General features: G+C 34.9%; 1 protein-coding gene across 1 annotated transcript; it reads right to left on the reverse strand.

Annotated features, from left to right (window-relative positions):
• Positions 1-537: 537 nt before the first annotated feature.
• On the reverse strand, positions 538-2,473 carry LOC111904033 (hypersensitive-induced response protein 4). Its single transcript, XM_023899813.3, has 5 exons — positions 2,076-2,473; positions 1,687-1,807; positions 1,503-1,594; positions 1,320-1,416; positions 538-1,095 (listed from the first exon to the last, which is right to left on the reverse strand). The coding sequence occupies exons 1-5, from the start codon at positions 2,268-2,270 to the stop codon at positions 719-721; spliced, it is 882 nt and encodes a 293-aa protein (XP_023755581.1). The 5' UTR covers positions 2,271-2,473; the 3' UTR covers positions 538-718.
• Positions 2,474-25,756: the final 23,283 nt, after the last annotated feature.

Here is a 25,756-nt window from a genome sequence, read left to right on the forward strand (position 1 = left end):
AATATATATCATTATGTGTTTTATATAAATCTTGTATTGTATTTTAAATTATTAAATATAGTAATATAGTTAAAAATATTAAATATAAAACTATAATTATATAAGAAATAAACAAAAAGTACGTACATTCAAACTTCAATGATTAATATATATTATCGAAACTTGAACATTAAATATAATGTTGATGAATAATATACTACTATATTTGGTGTGACACTATTCACCAACACTATATATAGTGTTAAGTTTAGTGTAAGGTTGGAGCATTATAATAGTAAATTTTAGTGTTAAAGTTAATTTAGCATAGCTTTTATTGTTAGGTTGGAGATGCCCTAAGATGTGCTTTCCATGATTCCATCTATGCAAAGAAAGACATAGCCGTATAAAGTTCTGCAGTTTTATCATAAAAATAGCGCGCTTAGATCCTGTTATGCCTCTAACCTTAAAGAACTAACAAGTAAAAAAAGAACACATGCTTTTATTAACCAAAACATTTTTAACTAGTAAAGATCTATAAACAATATAGTGGATGAGTAGTAAACAAAACACCTAACACAAAATATTTAATATCAAAGTTTCAACTTCCATATCAACACACACACAAACACAGTCCTTGGACAAATGCAACTTGATATCTATCATTCTTTATTTAGTAATGAAAAATTCATAAAAAGGAAAAAGAAGAAGCAGTACATGTCAAAAACTGTACAGAGTACAATCAGTCATGATGGGCACCACTAGACCCTGCTTTCCCTTCCATTAGACCATTGCGAATCTGATCACTAATATCTCTCACATGTCCAGGCCCATGTGGTATAAACACAGTGGTGTTCTTTGATGAGTTCCCAAGATCTTTAATCGTGTCAAAATACTGAGTTATCATAATCAGATCCATCACCTCTTTTGCAGACGCCCCTTCCACTTTATGTGAGAAGTTCAATATTTTCTCTCTTAATCCATCAGTTATCGCCTGCCTCTGTCTTGCCACACCAACTCCACCCAAATACTTGGCTTCAGCTTCTGCTTCTGCTTTTTTCACTAGAAGAATCTTATCCGCTTCTCCCTTGTACACACTTGCAAGCTGAAGCCTTTGTGCTGCATACAAGGACAAATTCGTCAATAAGTTATCGCAACATTTGTTTTTTTTTTTTTTTGGAATGGAAGGGTAGAATGGTCATACAGTCTCATCCAATCAGTCTAGAAAAGAAACAAATACCTCATGTATACACAACTTAATCCAAACAAACAACCACTTTACCCATACAGAACTTAATGGAAAAAGGAAAAGAATATGATAGTGCATAGTAAAAAAGCAAGACCTGCATTGATTTCATTCATTGCTCTACGCACAGAAGGATCAGGTATAATGTCCACCATCAGTATGTGCTCTATGTTGTACCCATATTCTCCCATAACCTAATTAATACAATAATCCCACGAAATCATATAAACTTTTTTTTTATATATAAAAAAAAAAAACCTAACACAAGATATGAATTTACCTTCTCGAGTTCCTGCAATACGGTTTTTGCGACTTCATCTTTCTGTTCAAAGAGTTGATCTAAAGTAATCCTTGGAACCTGAGCTCGTACAACTGAAAGAATACCACTGGTTTATGAGATAGAAACTATGGAGGAATTTTTGTAGAAGCAAAATGGACATGAGTGTAGGAACTAAGAAGATCACCATCGAAAACATAGGATTGAATTTGTTCACGAGGGTTCTGTAACTCGTAGAATGCATCATCAGCGTTTTGCTTTACTACTCGGTATTGAATTGAAGAAATTATTTGAACAAACACGTTGTCCTGCAAAAAGGAAAGATACTTGAAGTTCAACATTTGAAATAATTCACTGTGCTTGCCAGCTCCAGGAAAATGAACCCTAGCTCTAGCTTCTTATGATCTAAATCACAATATACAACCTACCAATTCATATGATAGTTACATGATAATCTACCGCAGATCGTACGATTATCAAGGATTTAAACTCACAACATAGGTCAAAAAATAACAATCGATACATGAGAAGGTAATTTCATAGATCATGTGAGTTATAAGGAACAGAAAAGAAAACCTTGGTTTTGGTCTCGATTTTGACTTCAAGCGAGTTGATCCTGGTGGAGAGAACACCGGCGAGATATTGACCGGCGCAAGGGTTGAAGAAATTGAGACCTGGCTCAGCCAATTTCTCGAATCGACCCCATTTTTCAACAACCCCTATACTTGCTTGGTCTATGCAACCCACAAGAATACACGACGCGTTCCCCATCACCTGCTGCAATCTCAATTCTCACCCACTCTGTATGTATCTAAATATATCTGAATTACTTTCTCTGAAAATATCTGGAGAGATACTTCGTTACGTGATTATATCTATATGAACTTCAACGTAGACACATCTGAAACCGCCAAAACGGACGTTGTGAGGTGTGACGCGTGAAGAAGTCGTCGACGATGATATTAATGTGGATAAATTAATTTTAAGGGGTGTATCGGATGTATTACTTTAAAGATTTCCCTTCTGATTTTTGTTACTATTAATATAAAACAATAACATAGATTTTTTTTTGGTATACAAAATAGGAAAACGAATAGAAACTCAAAATAGCAGCATATTTGTTATTATTACCTTTTTGCCTTTTAGTGATCGAGAATACATTAAAACTAAAAGATTTTATTAATTTAAATAAAGAGTTTTTTTTTTTTTTTTTAATAATAAGTTATGCCTTTTAACTTATCTCAAATAGCTTATGTCCGTTTATTATATTTTACTACCAGATAAACTAATTTACTATTATAAACTCTCTTTTAACACCGGAAAAATCAATAAACATTTTATAAATAAACGTCATTTCTTTTTTAAATGAGCAATCCAAAACACCCGTTGTCCCTTCCTACTAGTATTTGTGTTTATTGCAACAAAAATGTTGGTTTTGATTCCTTGAATTTCATATTTGATTTGAGCTTTTTGCTTGATCGTCTTAGGTTTCTTTTTTCTTGATTTTGGCTTCTAATTGCCACTATGCATATTGTTCCATAAATTTGCTTGTAATTGATGTTTTTGGATTATCTTATACATGGTCATACATAAAGTCTATATTTCCCCTCCTCCTCACACCTTGTTACCAATGTGATGTCAATTTGTAGGGCTTCAATTGGTACAAAATCCATGAGTGCAAGTTCTTCGTTAGGAAAACTTTCATTAATAGTCTATCTTGGAAATTGAATTAAAGATAAGTTTATTTTGTTTACGATGAACATAAATATATGAGAATTTCTTTATGGGTTATGTTATGTTAAAGATGTGGCCTTAGCTCATATATTGGTGTATTAAAACAATCAGCAACCGGAAGGCATATATGTCTTTAAGCTATTTCAAATTATGGTGATTTTGCATCCATGGTTGCACAATTATATCCTCGGTATAATATCCACATGTACATTCACAATCGACAATTGTTGTCTTTATATTGAGGGGTAAATTCTTCATATGATCATTGGTTTTGTATAAGCTGTCGAAAGGCACCCAACCAGGGTTACTAAGATCAAATACTGAATCGAAAAAGCTTATGGTGTTAGGTATTGAATTATATATACTATTAATGACTAAGAAAATGATTTATTCCAATAGCTTATACGTAATTTTTATTATAATGTAACGTCCCAAAAATCATAGTAAAATTTTTATTTTTCAAAGAGATAAAAACGGTGTTTCCAAGCGTACTCATATGTACGCCCCGCGTACAACCTCTTTTGCAAACCTTTTTTATTAGGGACCTAATGCGACACTTTTGATAAAGATTCAGAGAAGGATAAAATGTACCTTAATTCAGGATGTTACAATTGACATCCCCACTTGCGGTTGCTAGCTACAACATCGACCGATCAATCAAAGCGAGTGATAAGTATCTAATATTGTTACTACGACGTACAATGAATCATTGTAGGGGGTACATTCAGTCACATAGCTCGGTTATAGGACTCACTATAAACATTAACTAGAATCTCTCTCTCTCTCTCTCTCTCTCTCATACACACATACTACAAACCATAGGCTTGGTTTCTCTCAAAACAGTAAGTATGGATTACTTATGCAAAGACACCTTTTGGTTTTCAAAGTTTATTCAAAGACTCTTTACAAACATAGTTTTAAGTATTGATATACTTATATTTTCTCTCACTGCAAAATAGATATAAGTATGGTTTTACTTATGAAATAATACCTTTAAGTATGGTTTTACTTATGGAATAATACCTTTTGCTTTTCAAAGTTCTTTAAAGGTACTTTACAAACTCATTTTCAAGAATGGTTTTACTTACAAACACAAATACTTTTTGGTCATTTTAAAAGTATCACTGATGTTAACATAAAACTTGTGACTCTCACCAAACTTGTGTTGACCCTCAAACTACATGTATTCTCAGGGAATCAGTAATCAAACAATTCAGACGAAGGATTAGTCATGGATTTCAGGCTATCTAGCTTACTAGTTTTTGTTATGGCTTCCTACTTGTTTAAGGCAACTTATGTACTATACTATTATCTATAAGAACCATGTATTCAAACATCAGGATGGAATACAAATGATGTTTTGTTTATTGTTGTACTCGTGTTATACATATTTAGTTTACATGTGATCCATGAACTAAGTCGCACAACACGACATGTTCCGCCGCCTCAGCCGGGGGTGTGACATACCTAGACTGCTCATTGGAAGAGGCTCTAACAAAGACGACCACCAGCATCCGAGTCGCCAGGTAGCAACAATAATGTTGATATAAAGTTGCTAATATAATCAAAAGAATTCTATTTAGTGCCACTTCTCAATTCAAATTGGACAAATCGAACTTTAATGCCTCTAAACTTATGTTATCAAAATAAATAATGAATTCCGTCCAAAAGCGTATGTAAAAACCTTTAAATTAGCTTTCAGGAATGACAACATAATAATGTTCATATGTAGGTTCTAATATAACTTAAATGAATTATATTTAGTGTTACTTCTCAATTCAAATTGGACAGGTCGAACTTTAATGCTTCTAAACTTATGTTTTTGAAATGTATAATGAATTCCATCCAAAAGCATTTGTAAAAACCCTTTAATTTCCTATAAAGAATGACAATGTTATAATGTTAATATCTGGTTGCTAATATAATCAAATAAATTATATTTAGTGTCACTTCTCAGTTCAAATTGGGCAGTTCGAACTTTAATTCCGCTAAACTTATGTTATCAAAATGTATAATGAATGTCGTCCAAAAGAGTCTATAAAAACCTTTTAATTAGCTATGAAGAATGACAACATAAGAATGTTCATATGTAGTTGCTAATATAATCAATTGAATTATATTTAGTGTCACTTCTGAATTCAAATTGGGCAAGTCAAACTTTAATGCCTCTAAACTTATGTTATCGAAATGTATAATGAATTTCATCCAAAAACGTCTATAATAACCTTTTAATTAGCTATGAAGTACGAAAACGTAATAATGTGGATATCTAGTTGATAATATATTCAAGTGAATTATATTTAGTGTCACTTCTCAATTCAAATCGGGCAAGTCGAACTTTAATGTCTCTAAACTTATGTTATTGAAATGTATAATGAATTTCATCAAAAAACGTCTATAAAAACATTTTAATTAGCTTTGAGGAATGACAATGTAATCATGTTCATATGTAGTTGCTAATATAATCAAATGAATTGTATTTAGTGTCACTTATCAATTCAAATTGGGAAAGCCGAACTTTAGTGCCTCTAAACTTATGTCATTGAAATGTATAATGAATTTCGTCCATAAGTGTTTGTATAAACCTTTTAATTAGCTATGAAGATTGAAAACGTAATAATGTTGATAACTAGTTGATAATATAATCAAATGTGACCTTAATTATTCGTTTTCATTCTTGATAGCTAATTAAAAGCTTTTTCTTGACGTTATATCAACATTCATAGATAATTAAAAGGTTTAATTTTCTTGACGTTTTTTGATGAAATTCATTATACATTTCAATAACATAAGTTTAGAGGTATTAAAGTTCGAATTGTCCAATTTGAATTAAGAAGTGACATAAAATATAATTCGTTTGTTTATATTAGCAACTTTATATCAACATTATTACGTTGTCATTTTTCCTAACTAATTAAAAGGTTTTTCCAGACGCTTTTGAATGAAATTCATTATACATTTCGGTAACATAAGTTTACAGACAAGATATAGTTTGACTTGCCCAATTTGAATTGAGAAGTGATACCAAATATAATTCATTTTATTATATTAGGAGCTTGATATCAACATTATAACGTTTTCATTCTTGATAGCTAATAAAAAAGTTTTTCCAAGCGCTTTTAGACAAAATTCATTATACATTGCAATAACATAAGTTTAGAGGCATTAAAGTTCAACTTGACCAATTTGAATTCAGAAGTGAAACAACATATAATTCATTTGATTATATTAGCAAATTTGTATCAACATTATTACGTTTTCATTCTTCATAGCTAATTAAAAGGTTTTCCAGGCGCTTGTGGTCGAAATTCATTATACATTTAACTAAATAAGTTTAGACGCATTAAAGTTCGACTTGTTCAATTTGAATTGAGAAGTGACACCTAATATAATTCATTTGATTATATTAGCAACTTTATATCAAGATTCTTACATTGTTATTCTTCATAGATAATTAAAAGGTTTTTCGAACGCTTTTACCCATAATTCATTATACATCCATCTTTAAAAAAACATAAGTTTATATGCAATAAAGTTCGACTTGCCCAATTTGAATTGAGAAGTCACACCAAATATAATTCATTTGATTATATCAGTAACTTTATATCAACATTATTACGTTGTCATTCTTCGTAGCTAATTAAAAGGTTTTTGCTGACGCTTTTGGATGAAATTCATTATATATTTCAATAACATAAGCTTAGAGGCATTAAAGTTCGACTTGTTCAATTTGAATTGAGAAGTGACACCAAATATAATTCATTTGATTATATTAGCAAATTTATATCAGTTGTTACGTTGTCATTCTTCATAACTATTTAAAAGGTTTTACAGACGCTTTTAGACAAAATTCATTATACATTTCAATAACATAAGCTTAGAAGCAATATAGCTTGACTTGCCTAATTTGAATTGAGAAGTGACACCAAATATAATTCATTTGATTTTATTAGGAACTTTATATTAAGATTCGTATGTTGTCGTTCTTAATAGCTAATTAAAAGTTTTTTCCAAATGCTTTTGGACGAAATTCATTATACACTTCTCTTTAAAAGAACATATGTTTAGATGCAATAAAGTTCGATTTGCCCAATTTGAATTGAGAAATGACACCAAATATAGTTCATTTGATTATATTAGGAACTTTATATCACCATTATTACGTTGTCATTCTTCATAGCTAATTAAAAGGTTTTTCCTGATGCTTTTGGACGAAATTTATTAAACATTTCAATAACATAAGTTTAGAGGCATTAAAGTTCGACTTGTCCAATTTGAATTGAGAAGTGGCACCAAATATAATTCATTTTATTATATTAGCAACTTTATATCAACATTATTATGTTGTCATTCTTCATAACTAATTAAAAGGTTTTACAGACGTTTTTGCATGAAATTCATTATACATTTCGATAACATATGTTTAGAGGCAATATAGTATGACTTGCCTAATTTGAATTGAGAAGTGACACCAGATATAATCATTTGATTATATTAAGAACTTTATATCAATATTATTACGTTGTCATTCTTCATAGCTAATTAAAAGTTTTTTCCAAATGCTTTTGGATGAAATTCAATATACATTTCAATATAGTGATGTAGTTGATTTGTGGTTGTAGTTTGAGAGTTCCCGATATGAGTGGTTCTCTATGGATGTAGGGTCTTACAATTCTGGTTGTGGTTGGGCATTTTCAAGTTATTGAGTTGATGATTAGTAGTTGCGGGCTTCCAAGTGGTTCCTCAAATTTTCTTTATATGAAGCCTTAACCTTGAGGTGGTTAAGGGAGTTGTAGACTATGTCAGTGTTGTGTGTGTGTTTCTCTAGGAGGAGGCTTTAACGGCAAATAGGTAGTCACTTGTAGGAGTCAAATTCTCAGTTCAGATCGGGGTCGTGGAAGAATTGTCCAAATTGTCGGGTGTGTCTCGATAGTGGTAAGGAGTGACTTCAAGGACGAAGTCTGATTTAAGTGTGGGAGAATTGTAACACCCGGTTTCCAGACTGGTTCGATTTAGGGTTTATGAAGTTTTAGAGTTTCCTTCATATTTAAACCCCATAAACTTCATTTTAGGGTTCCAAAACAACCTCCTTCGTCCCTAATCTCAATAAAACCCTAACTCTAGACTTTCATTGTGATTCTTGAGCTGTTAATGGAGTTTTTGTGGCTTGGAGAAGAAGAGATCACCATTGAAGTATAGTTTCAACTTGGAAGTTCCATTTGTAACCTCTAGCTACACTTCTGGACCATTATGAGTAACCAAGATCTAAACATTATATTTCTTTGTTTCTAGATCTAAGTTTTTATGCATGTTTAGCCATGGTTTAAAAGTTAGAGTGTTAGGACTCCATAAAGTTGGCAACTTTATGGGTCCAAGGGGTCCCTTGGTGGTTATATCTCATGGATCTGAAGTTTGGAGGGTGTTTGAGTCCATGCTTGAAAACCTAACTCCTTTTTTCTTCATAAATGACCTAGTTTAAGCTCAAGTCTTATATTAGACATACAAGACCTTAAAGCATCGATTTTAATGATCCTATGGGTGTTAGGAAGCCTCCTGGAAAAGATGGATTAGTGGCTTAGTGGATTAAGAAGTTTTTGGATCAAAATGGCACTTAGATGGATCTCATGACATGAGAAGATGCATGTCACATCGTGAGGGTTGTAAGAGTCAACTATTTTGTCATGTAGTGGCTCACGACGTGAGCTATAGATGGTCACGTCGTGAGGGCGATTGACTGATGACCGTTAACTTTTTGACCAAGTTTGACTTTGGGTCAAACTTGCAGATTTTGGGCTATAGATTGAGATTCTACCTGGTTTTGGTGATTATCGGATTCGCAGGCGCAAGCAGTGCTTAAAAGGGATCGTATCGCAGTGTTTCAGAATTCTTCAATTCAGGTGAGTCTTCCTCATTGTACTGTGGGTCAAAGATACCGATGCTGACCCACTTGGTTTTGTATCCTGGTATATAGGATGCTGTTATGCTATAGTGATCTATTAGATATGTGTTCTGGTAAATAGGATGTTGCTATGTAGTAGTGATCTATAGATCTTCCTGTTTGTTGGTTGACTGGTTATATGTTTATCTGATGCATATATAGACATAGTATGGTTGGGTTGAGACTATATTGCTTTGTGCTGGCAGTCGAAAAACCCAAGGCAATCCAACCGGGAGGTTGTGGACCCAGTATATAGTATGCATGACAATCTAACCGGGAGATTGTGGGACATAGTAATCCAACGGGGAGGTTGTGGACCTAATACGTAGTATGCATGTCAATCCAAATGGGAGGTGATGGGCTAGGGTAATCCAACCGGGAGGTTGTGGACCCAGTATGTAGTATGAATGACAATATAACTAGGAGGTTGTGGGCCAGGGTAATCTAACTTGGAGGTTGTGGACCCGAGGGTATTCCAGTCTGAAGTCGATTAGACCCAACACACATGATTGTATATGTTATATGTTGTGTGGTGGTACTTCGGGGGAACTCACTAAGCTTCATGCTTACAGTTTTATTTTATTGTTTCAGGTACTTCAGATGATCGTGGCAAGGCGAATGTGTGATCGTGCGCATTCGTTTGTTTTTGATGATACTGATTTGGGGACACTCCGATAAATGATTTCTATTTGAGAACAATGTTTAGTAAACAAATAGTTTTGGTTTGGATGATATTTGAAAACAATGATTTTACTTGATTTAAAAATGAAAGTTTTTGCTTTGATTTTTGAGATGTTACAAGCATCATTCTCTCTTCCCTGTTATATCCATGCACATACTTCCCTTTCAGCATACTACCAGATGCACCATTATTGGATGATTGATGCATAACGGAGATATGATCTTTGTTGATGATATCAAGCATATCAAAGTCCATGAACTCGAGAGTTTCCATGGCCTTTTATTTCCCATGCAGAGAAGTTGTGTTTAAGAAACAGAAGGATCTTGTTTCAGACAATTTATTTTGGAATAAAAGAGGTCGACATGATTTACTTGAGTGTATTAAAAACCCGCTCTGATCCAATTGAAGGTTTGTATCGATCGGATACACTTCAAGTATAAGGAACGAAAGTAAACTTAATCTACGAAAAACAAAGAATAGAAAGTAAATAACAGAGGAAGTTCTCCAAATTGTTCTTTAACCAAGAAAGGGTTTTGTCTTCACGAATAAGACGGTTTGTCAACATGCCGATTATGACACCAAGTTGTGTTAACATTAGGGTTTCACCCTAATTAATTTTCAGTATATACTAATCTATACAAGTATATACCTTGATTAAAGGGATTATATCTTATCTATACGAAGAACCGATCTTCATAACAAATATATCAAATCTGCTATATATTCTATAATTATATGTATCATTAAATATACATAAGATTACATAGAATACCTATACTAAGCGATGATGTTGATAGGCTTGATATGCTAGCGATGTTGGTATAGTAGACACTGACGCTGACAAATAGCGTGTAAGAGTGTTTGACTCACCAGATCATAAGGCGTGACCTTACAAAATCAACAACTATAATCCAAAGTTTCGTAAGTTCCCCCAAAGTACCGCACACATAACACATTACAATGAACCGAGTCACTGAAACAAGGGCTACAACACAAGGTTGGATCGCCACCTGAGCGTTCAACAACAACTTGGACCGCTCTCGAGCCTACTAAGCTGGACCGCTCCCTTGGGCCTACAGTATCAACTGGACAGACCGGGTATCTTGGTTGTCAGCACAAAGCAGGACCACCTCAACCCAACCACATTATGTCGACATATGATAAGAATAATCAATAATCAACAAGTACATGTATTCATACAGATCTACCAATCTAACAGATCACTACATCATAATATCATCCTATACATAAGGATACATAACACAATGTAGTGGGCCGACATTGGTGCCTTCGACCCAGGAGTATAGTAAGGAAAGCCCACATCTCAGTCTAGTAGATATCACAACAACTCTCATGACTCTAAGAACCAACACTACAAGTCACCTATGTTATAAACATAGACTTAGCCTCGATCTATAATCCCAAAACTCTTAAGTTAACCAAAAGTCAACCATGTTCAAAGTCAACAGTCAACTTTCAGTTGACCTACACCTCGCGTACATGATGCTCTACACCCAACGTAGAGCTAAAGGTAGCAAAACGAGTAAATTCGGGGCTATGCCCAATGTAGCTAAAACTACGCTTTGCGTAGTATGCTAGTGCCCAAAATTTCCATTAAGTGCTTAATACATATAGATAACCCTCCAAACTTCCATATATACACTAGATTGACGTCTTAATGGATAAGGTCTCCGACTTTACACCTTTGCATGGCTTAAAAGAGCATATCACCGAACCCTAAGTCCCAAAACACCCTCTCATGCTCAAGAGCTCATGCGAATGGATGAGAGTTATCAAACTCACATTTTTATGACTCTACAAGCCCTAAAACATCAAGAAATGACATTCAAAAGGCCTGAGTAGCTCATACCCACAAAGACCAAGGTTAAGGGACAAAATCATGAAAACCCATGAGCTAATTAGATCTAACAAAAGGAGCATGAAGATGCAATCTTTATACCTTTATTATATAGGCGATGAAGTGCAAAGTATTGATCTATAAAGCTTGGAGTTCCCACTTGCTTCTCTAATGGACTCCTTCAAGAATATACACAAAAATCACACTAATGCTTCCAAAACTCACAAGTGATGGATAGGGTTTCAAAATAATGATATGAGGTGATGGAGGCTGGTAATGGGAAGGGTTCCAAGAAGTTAGAGCCCCTAAATAGGGCCCAAAACCTTAGGTTTAGGGTTTTGATCAACAGCGACTATGCCCTGCGTAGCAAAATCTACGCCATGCATAGATCATTAACATCATGTTCTTGATTCAGCTTAGACGCCATGCGTAGCTATCCTACGCCCTGTGTAGGATAAACTCCCAACCACCAATCCAACTTCAAACAAACACAACTTCTTCGTTTTCGACATTCTTTATATGCACGGAAAAGTTTTGAAAAGCCCCGCGATTCTATCAAGTTATTTTGGCTTAACACATGTCGAACTAAAACAATACTCCTTGTAAGAAGCCCGACCTGTAACTTTTCCCATTTTAACCTTTGGTTCCAGCACACGAATTAAGGGTTAGGATCTTATAACCAATATTATCAACCTTCAATAAGGTCTAAACTTTTACTTCCTTAAGGCCTAAAGCCTTTACTTGATCGAATTACGACACATAAACCTTGAATTAAGAAATGTCCCAAAATTGGGTGTTACATGAGTGATGACATGTCGTGGCGGCTACACCACCATGTCGTTGTTGGATTAGTGTCTAAGTCCATAACTATTTTGATATGTACTTGACCCGATTGTGCATGGTCCTTTTGGGTTGCCTTCACCAAAGCAACTTGATAGGATGAATTATGGAGAGAAAGGATTACTTATGATTTATTAATATATTATGAGAATAATATATTAAAGGAGAAATCATATTGTTTAATTAATATTAGTCAAGAATTAATTGATAATTAATTTTGTTGCTAAAAGAGATTAATTAAACTTAAGGGACTGGAATTGTAATTATAAGATAATTGCAATTGGGCTATGGATTACCTTATAATATAAGGTTGGACGAATTCTATGGGGAAACCCATTAGGAATCGTCCAAGGCTTATTAAAGAAGGTTCCAACGGCTGCTTAGGGCTTAAGCAGTCAGTTTAGGGTTTCCTAGTTCAAAACCCTAATAGCCTACATGTATATAAAGGACCCTTAAGCCCAAAAACGTGGTGAACTTGTTCTCTAGGGTTTTCACACGTTTTGGGCAGCCTCCTTCTCTTCTCCTCTTCATCCTCTTGCTCTTGGTGTTTGTGAACCATTAGAGGAGTGACATTTGTGACTCTAAGCTTTCTAAAGTCATTACAAGGAGGATTTGAGATTGTTATTACTACATAACAATCAAGGTATGATCTAAACCCTAATTCATATGTTGTATTTATTATCATATACTAGATCTAGGGTTTATAGTCTTGGATGAATTGCATGTACAATAGAGAAACCTAAATCCAAGCATTAGGGTTTGTTTGAGCACATAGGATGTTCTTATGGCCAAAACCCATCAGTGGTATCAGAGCCTTGATTGGTTTCTATTGTATTGATGCCTTGTATGTTTGTTCAAGTTGCAAAAATATTTTTTGAGCTCCCTGCCTGATGAACTCGGCGAGTACCACAGTGTACTCGGCGAGTTCGAGCATCAAATGGAGCTATTTTCGAGATTTCTTGTTGTTTTACTCATGGATACTTGCCTTATCTGTTTTAGATCATTAAAATCCGATTTTATACATATTTATGAGTATATCCTTGATTAAACAAACGATAATTACCAATTGATTGGATAATAACTTCCTTATATGATAAAGTTTGATTATTTGTATTAATTGGGTAACTTACTTTGCAAGAAATTGAAATTAGGTCAAATATAAATAATGATAAAATAAATTGTTTAATTTATATTATTTGTTATTTGATCCTTGTGTTATGAAAAGTTTCAATTTTTCCCCTTTAGGTTTTATAGTTTAAATTTGAACTCAAAAGTTTTGTTTTGAAATTTAAATAGTTGAAACCCTAATGTTTTAAAAAAAGGTTTCAAAACTTGCCCTCAAGTTTTTGGAATTTAAATTTTGATTGAAAAGTTTGATTTTTAAATATTTAAATTCTAAACCCTAATGTTTTGAAATGTTTCAAAACTAGCCCTCAAGTTTTGGAATTTAAAAGTTGATTAAAAGTTTAATTTAGGAATGTTAAATTCTAAAACCCTAGTATTGTTTTGAAAAGTTCAAACCACACCCTTATGGTTTTATTAATTAATTAAAGTGTATAATTAAAAGAGATTTAGTAAATCCATAAAGTTTTGGTGTACAATTTAATTAAATTAAAAGTATAATTATTAAATTAGACCACCTAGTATTTTAAAAGTGTAAAATACACTCTGTACTATATATAACATTAAAAGTCTAACATTATATATATGTATAAGTAAAAGTCAGTCTTATCGTTAGTAGACCTCATTCACGAAGCTGGTTTATAAGGGGTGTATAAGGAAATTGCCTATAAAATGGCGATTGAATGAGTATCCACTCTTACCCACCGCACTCTTGACTAGTGGAGGGTCGTTAGCAGAACGGGTAGGATAGGACAGAAACCTTCCATTATAAGTATAATGAAGTATAAAAGTAACTAAATGCTTTCGTAAAATTCCCAACCTTAGTTACTTTAGGCAAAAGTGAATTGATGCAATTCCATGAAATTACACTTTGTTCCCTTGCGAAGACGTTAGTGGAGCGTGTGTGGTTTACCGGCACATTAAATGGTTCTAAGCAAAGGTAGCAAAGGGTGACTCAATGTTTGTCATAGTTCGGTGGAGCGTGTGTGGTTTACCGGCACATCGAATAGGTGACTGTAACATGTGGGGGCACCATGTAAATTTGCATGGTTATTCACACCCTCTTTGTGATCCTCGGCATCCCAGTCACAAACTAGAGGGGCATATCGAGATTTAAACGTGCCAATGAAATGTTCAATGAATCTCAAAGGATCTAGGAGTTTTCATAGATTTAAAACTTAAATTTCTTTTTCGTTTTTCATGGTGGAAAATTAGTGAATCGTCATTCACTTACCTTCAAATATTCTGCAATTTGGGTTACGGCATCCCTCTCCTGAGTTGTGGAATATTGTGTTGGGTCCTAGCCTTAATATCTCATTTGGGTGATTTACTAAGGACTCAATCTATCAACTAACTTAAATTTGTTTTCTCCCGTTTTGTAGATGTCAAATTACGACAACTATGGTCTTCCCAAATCCCGTGGAACAAGCATTCCACATGAAGATGATATACCACGATTCGATCAAGGAACAAGAAATCATGCTTCACTTCCTCCACCTCCTCCCGTTATTCTCCCTAACCCACAAGATCGTAGAATTAAAAGGTTCAATGTCACTAAAGCCCTATTGGAAATGAAACGTGAAGATGGTAAACCCGTGTGTGCCCACGTTCTAGGAATGAAATCACACATCGATAGGTTGGTAATGTTGGGTGTGTCATTCCCGGATAAGTTGGCTGTGAACTGGGTTCTGCAGTCACTTCCCGGATCATATAATGAGTTCAAAAGAAAGTCTTATATGATGGATCATGACGAAAACCTCATTGACCTAACTTACATGCTCATTGCTGCTGAATCAGAAATGATTTGGCAAAGCAATGGAGCGTATTTGTTGGGAAAGTCAACCAACCATGCTTCCAAGGACATTCTAGGAGAACCGACCTGCGTTTGCTGCCAAGAGAAAGGGCGTTGGATACAAGTCTGTCCTAAGAGCCTGAAGAGTCCAGAAGATGGGAGAGTCAAAAAGTATGGTTGTGCTTCAGGTAAAATCCACTATCTAACTCCATTAAGTTCCTATTCATTGATTCTTAATACATAATGTGATGAGATTACATTTGAATGTTTTGCAGGATCAGTGAAAAGAGAGGAAGCTTGATAGAAAAGCAAAATGAGTCTAATCACAAAGAAATGGATCTCGATCGCATGGACTTGAAGATTAGATTTTGAGCTTAGAAAGTTATGATAGAATTGTTGGGAATATTTGATTACATAGTTTTTCAGTTGATTTTGCATTGTAAGGACAAATGTTTTCCGCTGCTGTTATAAATAAAAATAAATTTTGGTTTGACTCATTTATTTATTTATTTCCTTGCAATAAAATCGTTATGAAAAATTGATGTTTGCATATTTCTACAACGAATGGATGTGATTCTTAATTATGATAATTGTGGAAATGTCGAGAATTTACCAAATAGGGAGAGTTTCTCATCGCCCAAGTTTCAATTGGACAGAAACTTAGAATCATGCAACTTGGTTGCACGATGAATGAGAAATTTCATATTTGGAAATTAGACTAAGTCGTTGACAAAGTGTCAAGTGAAGGACTAGGAGATCGAGTACACAAAGTTGTGTGTTGATCAAGTCCACCACAAGAGTAACAAAGATATTCGTCATGATTCACTAACGGTTTAATAAATATGATTATACTTATAAGATTAAGTGTAATTCTGAATTGATTGAAAAGGTTTAAATCAATAGCAGAACGAATAAGAAGAATCAAGTAGGCAGAAAGATAAAAGTTTCTCTATTCTAGGAAGAAGGGAGAGTGCCTTTTATATTTTGTGATAGGTCTTAATGATTAAGAACCATATCTCAATTGATCCTCTAAGTGAATTTTTGTGCAATTGTATGTCTAAGAAGAGGATTCGAGAATTGAAGAAATGGTTAAATCAAGAAGTCAAACATACTTCGTTCCAAAACCAAATCTTAGAGTTAAGATTGTGACATTGAGTGACAAGTCTTAAGAAGGTTTATAACATTCATCAAATGTGGAAAGCTGTGATGTCTTGGATAAGACAAAAACCAACTAGGACCAATTTTATGAAGTGTTTTGTCTTGATAAAAACTACACTAACTCTTGAATATTCGTTTGTCAAGAAATGTTCATTGACAAAAGAATCTTATATGTCAAGGAGTCAGTGGGAGTCTTAATGGTCTTGAAAAGTTTCAAGAACTAATCAAGAATAAACCTTATCGATCATCACTAGCACACGAGTTGAGGTTTTGACATTATCTTGTTTCTGTGTCGTTCCAATTGAGTTAATTATGCATGTGAGCCCTATGAGTTCTCATTTGAATGCATAAAAGGCAAGGACCTTGATCAATGAAAAGTACATTGATAGGAAAGGGTGAGTTGCTTAACTACTTGGAAGACATGGTGGGCAACCGTGTTACCATAAGGCAAGAAATAATGATTAAGAAAGTTCGGTCCATATGAGTTTGAATTTGTCGTAAACTTTGTTTTTTTGACAAATTCACATGGATAAGAACACATACACCATTAAAATCTAAGTGTCATAAGTTTCCCTCTTTCATGAAAATGACTGTGAGGAAATACTTTCACTAAAAGAGATTTTAAGAAGATAGTGATTGTGATGATTGGATTCTGGAATTCGATTATGGTTACGGTATCCTTTTCCATGATTCGAATTGTGAGATTAGACAATTTGTTTGAATTGTTTAAGACACACATATGAGCTATCTAAGGCAAAGGTGTATGTAACAATCGTAAAAATTAGGTCGATGTCCGTCGAATGACGACCATAACTAATTTTGCTGCAGGACTTAATGTACGACGTTCTTAAAAAAAAAATAAGTATATATTTTTTTATTAAGAATCGTTTAATATAGATCATTATTAGATTGCGACTAGTTATATGCTAATAAAATCAATAAGATATGTATATGGTTAAGTTCATATAGTAGAAGGGTATTATTTAAAAAATATATATCTAAGTCCATGCAATTATGTTAAGTAATAATAGGTGAACCTTATTATTTTTATGACAAAAGTGTAACAAAATAAATAAGTATGAGATGTATGTATGTGTGTATATGGTTAGATGTCTCGAAAGTTATCCATAAAAACCCAAGAATCCATTTATGACACTACACCAATTTAAGAACTAGTACATACAATTAACTCTTAATATAAATAGAACTAGCATTGAAGGCCAAGTCAACTCCTAAGAGCTACCTCTTCCTATTCACGTAATTAAAGCCTTCCAACCACAAATGCCTCAAATTCTCATTATGAAGCAAGTACCACTCATTAAAAGAGGTTGCTTTAAAGTCTCACTTTGAAGTACAATGTAGATGAGAGACTTTAACACACAAACACATTCACCTCCCGTTTTCTTTCTTCTTTCTTTTCTCCCTGACATATTTCTCCACTCATGGAAGTTACTAGTACACATGCATGATGAATGTATGACAAAACTTCTAACTTTCCTCCATGAGTCAAATCCATCTTGAAGCATAAATAACCAGCTATGTTTTAATTCTTTTCCTTTACACATTTCAGCCTCAAAACTCTTTCCTCTTTACTTCTTCTCTTGTGTTCAAAGTTCATGAAGAACACCTCCACCGGATTTGGCACGTTTGTTGGCTGTAACAGGTGGCTAGACTCAGTGGTGGCTGCTCCTTTTTGCCACCCCTGAAGTAATTTGTTTTCAACCCATTGATCCCCCTCAAGTGCTGCTGCGAAAACACGAAGAAAAAGAGGCGAGAAAGTTGCCGGAAACATCCCCAACCACCCTATTTTTTTGGACAACTTTGTGGCTGTTTCGGTGAGTTTATTTCCAACTAAAAATCTGAAAACTTGATGTTTTGTGCACCTTTGTAAGGTCCAAAAATCTAAATCTAGATTCGTTTACTTTTTGGTGAAGATACTGGGTCTTGAACGAAGCAAGAACCTCACCGAACCTCCAATCTAAACTCGAGAAACACGCACCAAATGTGAGTTTCTACGGCCCCTCTTTTACATTTTTAATATTTGGGGGAGAATACATGAGTGTCTATTTAAAGTTTGATGATTTTCAAGTCTTATACATAAAATGACATCATACTTTATTATTGGTTAAGAGTTATGAAAATAACAATTTAAAAGGTATAAAGCATTAATAAATTATATAAGTTATATTAGAATGCTATAAATGATATAATTATACCTTGTTGTGATATATTAATTAATATTAATAAAAATCACTGGATTATAAGTAGATTGACATGAAGATATAAGTTATTCGACGAATTATAAACTGTAATACTCGTCGTATATATGTACATGAAAGTATTGAGAAAACGTAAAAAAAACATTATATACATAACAAAATATGCTATTCAACAAAATTGTGTACAACGGAAATGTACATTGTCTTAAACTTGTCTTAAACGACTATAAACAAAGATTTGACAAATATATAATAATTAATTGAAAATATAACAAAAATCAATTATTATTATTATACTCCCGATCATAATGTGGAAACGATTGCTAAGTAAACGATATAATTTATTTTTATAATTACTATAAAAATATAAATTATTTTAGTTGTGATACGAAACTCGTCACATATGATAATATAATTAATTCTCCGATTTTTGGGGATTATTACCTAATAAATTATACGGCATATCAATTATGCAATTTATCGAGTATTTGCATAAATGAGTATTCGGCTACGCGAACGAACATCCTCCTTATCGGCTGAAGTAATGAACTATACAAACTATTATCGTCACAATGGTCGAACGCTACGTTAATTTCCCTATTTAACTAATTTCACTAAGCTTCGAAAATCTTAATAATCTAAGATTCGCGTTAGTGACCCTGGTGAACGACGAATTTTATGCGTTGAAGAATTATCGTCATGGATTTCGTGGATTGTGTATCCCGTGTGTGTTTGTGGGAGGAATGTATCGAAAGGGGTGAAAGACAGAGTTTTATGATGGTGTATTTTTCCTTTGTAAGGATCAAATCCTGGAATCGACACCTAGCTCTATAACCGTTAATCCATGAGGAATCATATACTGTAGGTCTATGCACACGGCATATATCTATAATAAAGAACCTTGGTGTATATCTATTTATTATGGAAAGATTTATGTGAATGGTTATTTTACGTCTGTGGTTGCTAGCTACAACTTCGTCTGACGAGGCAACAGGCGTCAAGTGTTTCTTTCTTCGTTACTATACGCCTGCTTTTAAACGTTAGTAATGATCTCGATTCCTCCATTTATATTTATATTGTGCATGTGTGACTTGTTTATTATGCCTTTTTGGCTTGTGGATGAGCAACGAATAGTGTCGGTTATAGACAAATTGATATATTAAATATTTTTATTCGAAGAAGTATAGATCTAGATTGAGTCAATCCTCCCAATTTGGGCCGAGTGTGAAAGAGTGTTTAGGTTGTTAACTACCTCTACCTCTACCTACGACATAATTCTCTGTAAACAGAGACGATTCAAAGAATAGAATTGTAAAGAGAATGATTAATATCTGTCGTTGAAATTATACGAGTGGTAAAAATATGCGTTTATAATTTACCGGATATTGAAAAGTATTTTGGGATGAGTTTGCCCCACTGGTTAAGTGTTGATTTCCAAATTAAGTAAGATAATACTTAATTAATAATACGACATGAATTTACAAAGTTTATAAAATTTGAAACTTCTGAGTTTTACATATAAACTATACGAACGTTTGTACAAAGTTTTAAGAGTAAACTTGGCTATTTTATGTTTTCACAAAGTGTGATATGAATTTATTTTATATAAATTGGCTTTCAAAATCTTTATATAAAGAACATTTCGGTCATGAGAACCGTAAGAATTTGTTATAAGTTTGGTTTACTTATATATTTTACAAATGGTGTATTTTTGGATTTGAGCAAATGACATTTCTAAATGAGTTTAAATATACTTTTATGACGCAATTATTTTATACTTTCGATAGAAAAATATGTGTTTATAAAAGATGGTCAACCAGATAAATTTTATAAAACATTTTTGGGTGTAAAAATACTTTATGTCAAAACCTGTAGAACTCACCAACAATTTTGTTGACGTATCTTAATGCATGTATTCTCAGGTTATTTATAAGGTCATAAGAGTTTGTACAGAAGATTCTCCGATATTCTTATCATACAAATATGAACGCCAGATTGTTAGGCGTGTGTAGCGTTTCAGCAATAACTATTGTCAATGTAATTTCCATTTCGGTAGTAATAAAAGATTATATTTCTATTGTTCAATGTATGTTCAATAACTGTGATTATTGGTTTACGTCGCGCACCTCGGCGTTTCCGCCGTCGGCCGAGGGTGTGATAGATTGGTATCATAGCTATTGGCTATTGCGAACTAGTACTTTCTTAGGAAAGCACAACTATAGCCTAGGGCTTACTCTTTTAGGTTAGGTATATTCCTTAACCCCATCAATATAGAGTTATATAAACTCGAACCGTCGAATAATAATACAAAGAAAGGTTTTAGGTCAAACGCCTTAGCTAAGTTGATTGTATGTGGGCCGGACCACAACTAGACATAGACTGATCACCTATGTTTAGTTATGGTTGGACCGATGAACAATTAAGCTTGGATTCGGTTGTTGATAGACTAAAACACTCGGAATCCAGAATATTTAAGGAAAAATCACAGTTCAAAAACGCTTAAAAATTCTTGAAATTTTTAGTGAACATTGACGAATACTTAGCGAATATTTATTACAAATTCTCATGACACTGTAAGTATCAGAAACATAAATCATGTCTAAAGTTTATCTCGGAATACTAAGTACTCGGCTATGATATTCTATGAATGCATCTGTTAGACCTCATAGGAATACCTTACAAAATATACGCACCTTTGCGAATTGTTTCGAATTCAGCTTAAGTATTTACTTAGTCTGTTTTGTTTTGTTGTGAGTCCGACTTAATTGAACCATCTAAGTTCAAAAGAAGGATGTCTACACCTATCGTTCGTGTTTTGTTAGCCTTTTTGAAGGAGGATATTAAAAACGTGAATCATGAAAGTTGTTAGGAATCTTGACTAGTTTCCAAAATATCTCGATTTAAATAAATCAGAATTTTAGAACTCGAGATATAGTCAAGACGTCAAGTTGTAGTCAACTTTCTCTATAACATTTTCTTCATAAATTTGCAAAACTTGTTCCAATACTTGGTGGTTTCTTTTCCCTCGTTCCAAGTGTAAAATTTCATCCATGGTAGTACTATAAAAGTTTGCTATATCTAATACTCGTAATAGAGTTAATCTCGGGCAAACCCACGTGGATTCTGCATGTTTGTCACAATTGAAACTTTATCGCTTATGTTCATAGCGATATTTTCACACGACTTATTTCTCCTTGAACAAATTATAACGAGACAAAGCGATGTCTCACAAGAAGTCAACGAGTGATCGTTCGACACCAACAAAATCGCTCAACACAACTACGATCGAATTAACGATCGAACAACTAGTAGTTAACACTTTGGTGACTTACAAGTCAATAGGAACAACGACTTTGAACAAGGTAGATTTTGAAAGCAACAAACGTGGAAGTAATAGTGACGTCAACCTAGATCCTTATACGACGTTGAATGGATTGTAGGAATGACTCTCTGGAGCGAAAAAGATGGAATTAGTATTTCATGTCAGCTCTCGTATGGAAGGTTATTGTGTTAAGTTTCCACCTACAATTTTAAGGACACAAATTTTACCGAGTATACCTATTATGTGTAAATTGTGGGCATCGACTCTGCTTATGCCACGACTTGAGAAGGACCACGAGTGATGCTCATAGGAGTGTGCTACCAAGAGATTAAATGCAGAGATTAGAACAAGCATTGGTGGAAGAAAAGCTTGTTATGAAAATGGTGAAAATGGGCATCTTGAGAGAAACTGCCCAAGGCTGAAGAACTAGGAGGTGAAAACTTGATTCAGAGCAATCATGATCGGAACAAGGAATGAAATCTAGAAACTATCGGTAGTAACTAGTACGTTACTCACTGACGGATCGTATGTTGGAGTATTTGTGTTTAGGTGCGTGGAGAAATATTTGTGAACCTTAAAGTTGAATCTTCTAAGTAACGAATCCGATAGATTGAAGGAAACCTGTAGAGTAGAGACAACTAGTGAGCTGTCAGAAATATACTCGTGAAATGTTAATAAATTTCATCCTAACACCTATCAAATCATTTTTGTCACATAAATCTCGTTCGTATGTCACCTAAAGTCCAATATTTGTGTCTATATGACATGGTTTTTTTTTGTGTCACGTCAAGTCTTTATACGACCCCTTTAGCTGTAACCATGAATGAATCGATCTTTATGTATAGACGTTATACCAATTCCGAGCGGAAGCTTGGACATTATCTTAGGTTTAAATCAAATGTCTCCCCATTGTGTCTAGATCTTTACTACAAGAAAACGGTATGACGAAGCGTACCCCACGAGAAGGACATGGTCACTTATGATGACAAGTCGGAGAATAACCTAAAGTTGTTGTCTCACCCTAAAGATCAAATGTGGAGGACTTAATCAAATGTCAAGGGTATTATCAAATGTGAAGGATATTATCAAATGTGAAGAATTTGATAAAATGTGAAGGAGTTAATCAAATATTGTAGCACCCGGTTCCTGGTACGTAAATGTTATTTGAGTATTTCCTTTCTTTTAGCCTTGGACTCGACGAGTCATAGGTCCGACTCGCCGAGTGGATGCGGGACCCGGGACACGTTTAAGTTGGTGACTCGGCGAGTCCATATCCTGGACTCGGCGAGTCACAGCTGTTGGATGAAACCCTAAGTTTCAGGGGTTTGCACCCTATTTAAAGGACTTATCAGCCCCAAGCCAGCCCCCATCGACCCTTAAAGCCTTGTATCTCTCGTTCTAAGCTATTCTTTGAGAGTTTGAGGTTAGTGTGTGTGTTTTTGAAGGCTTTGAAAGAGGAAGGAAGTAGATCCAGAAGAAGGGAAGCCATCCAAGCGTTATTTGTGTTCTTCCAGTAGTTCCTTTGAGGTATAACCCGTTTTCCCCTTGATTCTATGCTTAAAACTTCATTGGGTCCTTCTTGATCAAATCCCCAAGCTTGTATGATACTTGTATGTTGTAATAAGGCGTTTGGCCTTTGGATCTAGGCAAGATTGAGCTCCAGGGGCTCAGATCTGTTAGCTTTTTGGCCCCATGTTGCTTATTAGCCCTAGATCTACCCTTTTGAGACATTTTGAGCCCTAAAATCCATATTGGTGAATATCCACACGTAAAGTTGGAAACTTTACGTGTGATTCGTGTCCTAGAAGTCCAGATCTATGAATGGCATGGACTGGAATCGAGCAAATCCATGTATTCAGTAGGTGCATGGCAACGACTCGGCGAGTCTATTCGCGAGTCTCCGAGTTTGTCCCCTTTTTCGTAGTATCGAGTGAGCAGTGAGTCACGGGGTGTGACTCAGTGAGTCGGAAGCTTAACTCATCTATGGAGGTACTCGGCGAGTCAATGCCCTGACTCGGCGAGTTCAAGGCAATCTCCTTAGATCAAGAACAGACTCGACGAGTTGTTCATACAACTCGGCGAGTCTTCGCATAAGTGTTCTTCGGATGAAGATGAACTCGGCGAGTTGTTCATACAACTCGGCGAGTAGGATGAAGGACTTGAATATTAGTTAAGAAGGTGAACCCGTCGAGTCGTCGCCTAACTCGACGAGTAGGATCAGGATTCAGGACAGTCGTTTGCGTAGGGACTCGGCGAGTTGGAAAGCCAACTCGGCGAGTCGAGGTCAACTGAAAAATTGACTCTGACTTTGACTTAGGGCAAGGTTAGGGGTAAAATGGTCATTTTACCCAAAGGTCAGTGAACAGTGTTTGATTGAGTTTATTGTGGGAATTGCAGCCGAAGGGTTTCCGGAGCAGCAGTAGCAGTAGTAGGTGATCAATTCCCACACAGACCAGCAACTATTTCGAGGTGAGTTTCCTTTCCAGTAGGAACGGGTCCAAGGCACCAAGGCCGACCCGTGTAGACGAGATGTTAGTACTAGAGTGTGGGCCGAGCCCGTATCTCTGGGTTTAGACAAGTATGATATATGTGTTAATATGATAGAATTGCTAATACTTGTTGTCTGCGTGATACTTGTATGTTATGAGTTAGCGGTTGAGTGTGGGCAGGGCCCGTATCTCTCCGAGGTTGGAGTGTGGGCTAGGCCCGTATCTCCCAGGTAGCGAAGTGTGGGCAGGGCTCGTATCTTCACAAGTGTGGGCGAGGCCCGTATCTCCCGGCTAGCGAAGTGTGGGCAGGGCCCGTATCTTCCCGAGTGTGGGCAAGGCCCGTAACTCCTAGCTAAACAATGGTTGTTATATGTTGCATGGTATGACTCACTAAGCTTTGTGCTTACAGTTTTCAGTTTTGGTTTCAGGTACCTCCTCTGCTAGGGGAAAGGAGCCGGCGCGGTAGCGGCACGTCACACACACACACTCTCCGGTTTCCGCATTTACGAGCTTCACTGGGATTTGTACTCTGATATTTGATTGAATGTATGAATTGGCTTTTAGACATGGTTCACTTGTGTGATAATTCGATCAGACGATGTTTTAGTTTTTTTTTTTATATTTTCTAAAGGTAATGTCTTTAAAACGAAATTTTCTTGGTCATGAAAATTGGGTCGTTACAAATATGAAGGATTTGATCAAATGTGGAAGTTTAAGTGAAGACTTCTTCCCAAGAAATGAACGCTGGAATTTTAACAACAAAAGAATTTATGTTGGGTACTACCAGTGATCCATCAGGAACTTCTTTATGGTAGCCCAACCGTCAACGATGTCAACACCAAAAGGTAGCAAAGTCCAACTGGAAAAATAAGTGAGAAATTATATTCTAGAAGTTGGAACAACTATTGGTCGCTTGTGAGTAGTTGGAAGTATGATATTGGATAGAGCATATCGACATTATTATGAATAGATAAGATTCTATTAAGAATGAGTTGTCATATGGTAAGTACGGAAAAGGTTTCCAAATTAGGAGTTGGATATTAAGAATCTATGTCTAGATTAGAAACTTTTATGCAAGAAGGATGTTCAAAGGAATGTACTTT

The sequence above is a fragment of the Lactuca sativa genome, chromosome 8 (genome assembly GCF_002870075.4).
Source record: "Lactuca sativa cultivar Salinas chromosome 8, Lsat_Salinas_v11, whole genome shotgun sequence".
In the NCBI taxonomy this organism is placed as follows: domain Eukaryota; kingdom Viridiplantae; phylum Streptophyta; class Magnoliopsida; order Asterales; family Asteraceae; genus Lactuca; species Lactuca sativa.

What these genes read in the sequence shown, in the direction of transcription:
- LOC111904033 (XM_023899813.3), bottom strand. Translation starts at nt 2,270, where the DNA reads ATGGGGAACGCGTCGTGTATTCTTGTGGGTTGCATAGACCAAGCAAGT. An exon ending in TCAATCCTATGTTTTCGATG is followed by an intron (nt 1,595 to 1,686) that starts GTGATCTTCTTA and finishes GTATTCTTTCAG; the next exon opens with TTGTACGAGCTCAGGTTCCA. An exon ending in AATGAATGAAATCAATGCAG is followed by an intron (nt 1,096 to 1,319) that starts GTCTTGCTTTTT and finishes CCTTGTATGCAG; the next exon opens with CACAAAGGCTTCAGCTTGCA.